This window comes from Anolis sagrei, chromosome 1 (genome assembly GCF_037176765.1).
Source record: "Anolis sagrei isolate rAnoSag1 chromosome 1, rAnoSag1.mat, whole genome shotgun sequence".
NCBI lineage: Eukaryota > Metazoa > Chordata > Lepidosauria > Squamata > Dactyloidae > Anolis > Anolis sagrei.
The window spans coordinates 134,544,754-134,546,738 of NC_090021.1; the positions used below are offsets into that span (position 1 = coordinate 134,544,754).

A 1,985-nucleotide genomic window follows, 5' to 3' on the forward strand; every position below is an offset into this window, starting at 1 on the left:
AACAATAACAGGAAATTACTATAGGTCAGATATCAATGCCATTCAGTTGTGGAGAGTAAGCAAGAGTTAGTATTTGCATTTTGTGATGTAACCATGAAAATGTATTGTTAAGTGTTAGGTATGAATAAAGGCTGGGTAGATAATAATTTGGAAAGCTTTTCAAAACGTTTGCTTTTGAATTTCTTTTAAAAATGAAACATTCAGCATAAATAAATATGTCATTGTTTTGAAGGTTTGTACTTGGAGACAGACCTAAAGCATAATGCAAAGTCTGAAATAGTAAGCATTAAACCCCTGGCTTACTTTCTCTGTTTCCTTTCCGACCTACCGCCTGTTATTCCCCAGGGCAGTGTTAAATGAAGATAAGAAAGGTTCAATTGGTTTTGTTACAAGGCTGATAATCTCCCCCCTCCTTCCTTCATTGATTCACTGTTGCCTGTTAGTTGGCTTAAATGGGTTTTAGCCAAAGGTTGGCAATTATCATAAAGGAGAAGGTAACACGCCGGGGAGTTCATTTTCCTTGTTGATGCTTGCATTCCTTTGAATTCCTCACACCCCAGCCCCGTTTCCCACTTTCTCACTTGTCAACTTACCCACCCCCTTTGTCATAAAAAGGGTCTCTCTAGACCCAAACCCGCAGACTTGGCTTGCATGTGGCCCACAGGAAAATTATCTGCTGCTGCTGCTTCCCCATCTCTCAAGCTTTCCACCCAAACTCCAGGACACGTTGGAGATTCATGGATGGGAACATGGACTCTGAGAACCCTTCTTTCTTTACTTCGTGGGACTGGAAGAATGCTTCAGCTGGGGCAGGAGCAGGGCCTTTGGAGCTCAGCCAGAACTCATCCCCTCTGAGCATGTCTCCATCCCCTTCCTTTGAATCGTACTCCTCTTCTCCTTATCCACTCATGATGGAGATGCCCTGTGCCAACAGCCACAGCAGTAGTGCCACCAGCGACAGGACTGAAAGTGTCCTCAGCAACAACAGCAACGACAACTTAAGAGGTAACTACCCCTTGATGGAGTTTCCTTACATGTACCTTCCAGGTCCTGGACAGGGCATCAAAGGCCAGAAAGGCTCCACGGTCAGGATGTCGGTCCAACGCAGAAGGAAGGCCAGCGAAAGGGAGAAGCTGAGGATGAGGACCTTGGCAGAGGCTCTGCACACTCTCCGCAACTATTTGCCTCCCGTCTACAGCCAAAGAGGCCAGCCTCTCACCAAGATACAGACTCTGAAATACACTATCAAGTACATCAGTGAGCTCACGGACATGGTGAACAATGTCAAGCAAGGTCAGATGCCTTGAAGACCTTTCCACGTCTTCTCAGTCTGAAAAAGAACAAATCCTTCCCCCTTTTCCTGGATTTCTCAATTTTCCCTCTTTCTTTTACAAGTTGACATTTCCATTGGAACTATTCAATAGAACAATTGTGTTGTACTGACTATTCTGCAGGAATGTCCACAACTGTATGGTGAGAGATCAGGCACGGCTGTTGTTGCTTGTTTCTTGGGCTGCAACAAAGATGGAACCCATGGGACCTGGATTGGAAATCATTATGACAATATTGGTTCTGATGGGGCATGTAGTTCATGACTCTCTCTACAATCATAGGTGACCACATTTTCTGTCTGTTTTATAATGGTGTGGTATTCCCAAATCACTGTGTATATGTATATATTTTAATTATGTCTATGGGTTGATAGGCACTTTATATTAGCAGAAGGAAAATATGTGTGCTTAGCTGAAGACTTGCTGCTTAATGAATACTCCACAAAAACTGAGGGTGGGTAGCTTTGAAATAAAATTGTGTCCAAGAATTATGTGTATTAGATCCCTGATTTAAGAGATTGGATTCATGATTCCGGTTGATAATTTTTTTAACTGTTCTTAGTACTAATCTTTAGAAAGTATTTATTGTCAAATGTCATGAAATCGGCTCAGACTAGTTATTTTCATAATACAAAGTGAACTGACCGTGCTGAC

The 1,985-nt window shown here is 42.6% G+C and overlaps 1 protein-coding gene across 1 annotated transcript; it reads left to right on the forward strand.

Moving 5' to 3' along the window:
• The first annotated feature begins 651 nt into the window (after positions 1 to 651).
• Positions 652 to 1,307, forward strand: MSGN1 (mesogenin 1). The gene is given in 2 exon segments (XM_060755032.2): positions 652 to 712; positions 715 to 1,307. Coding segments are annotated over 2 exon segments (654 nt in total).
• Positions 1,308 to 1,985: the final 678 nt, after the last annotated feature.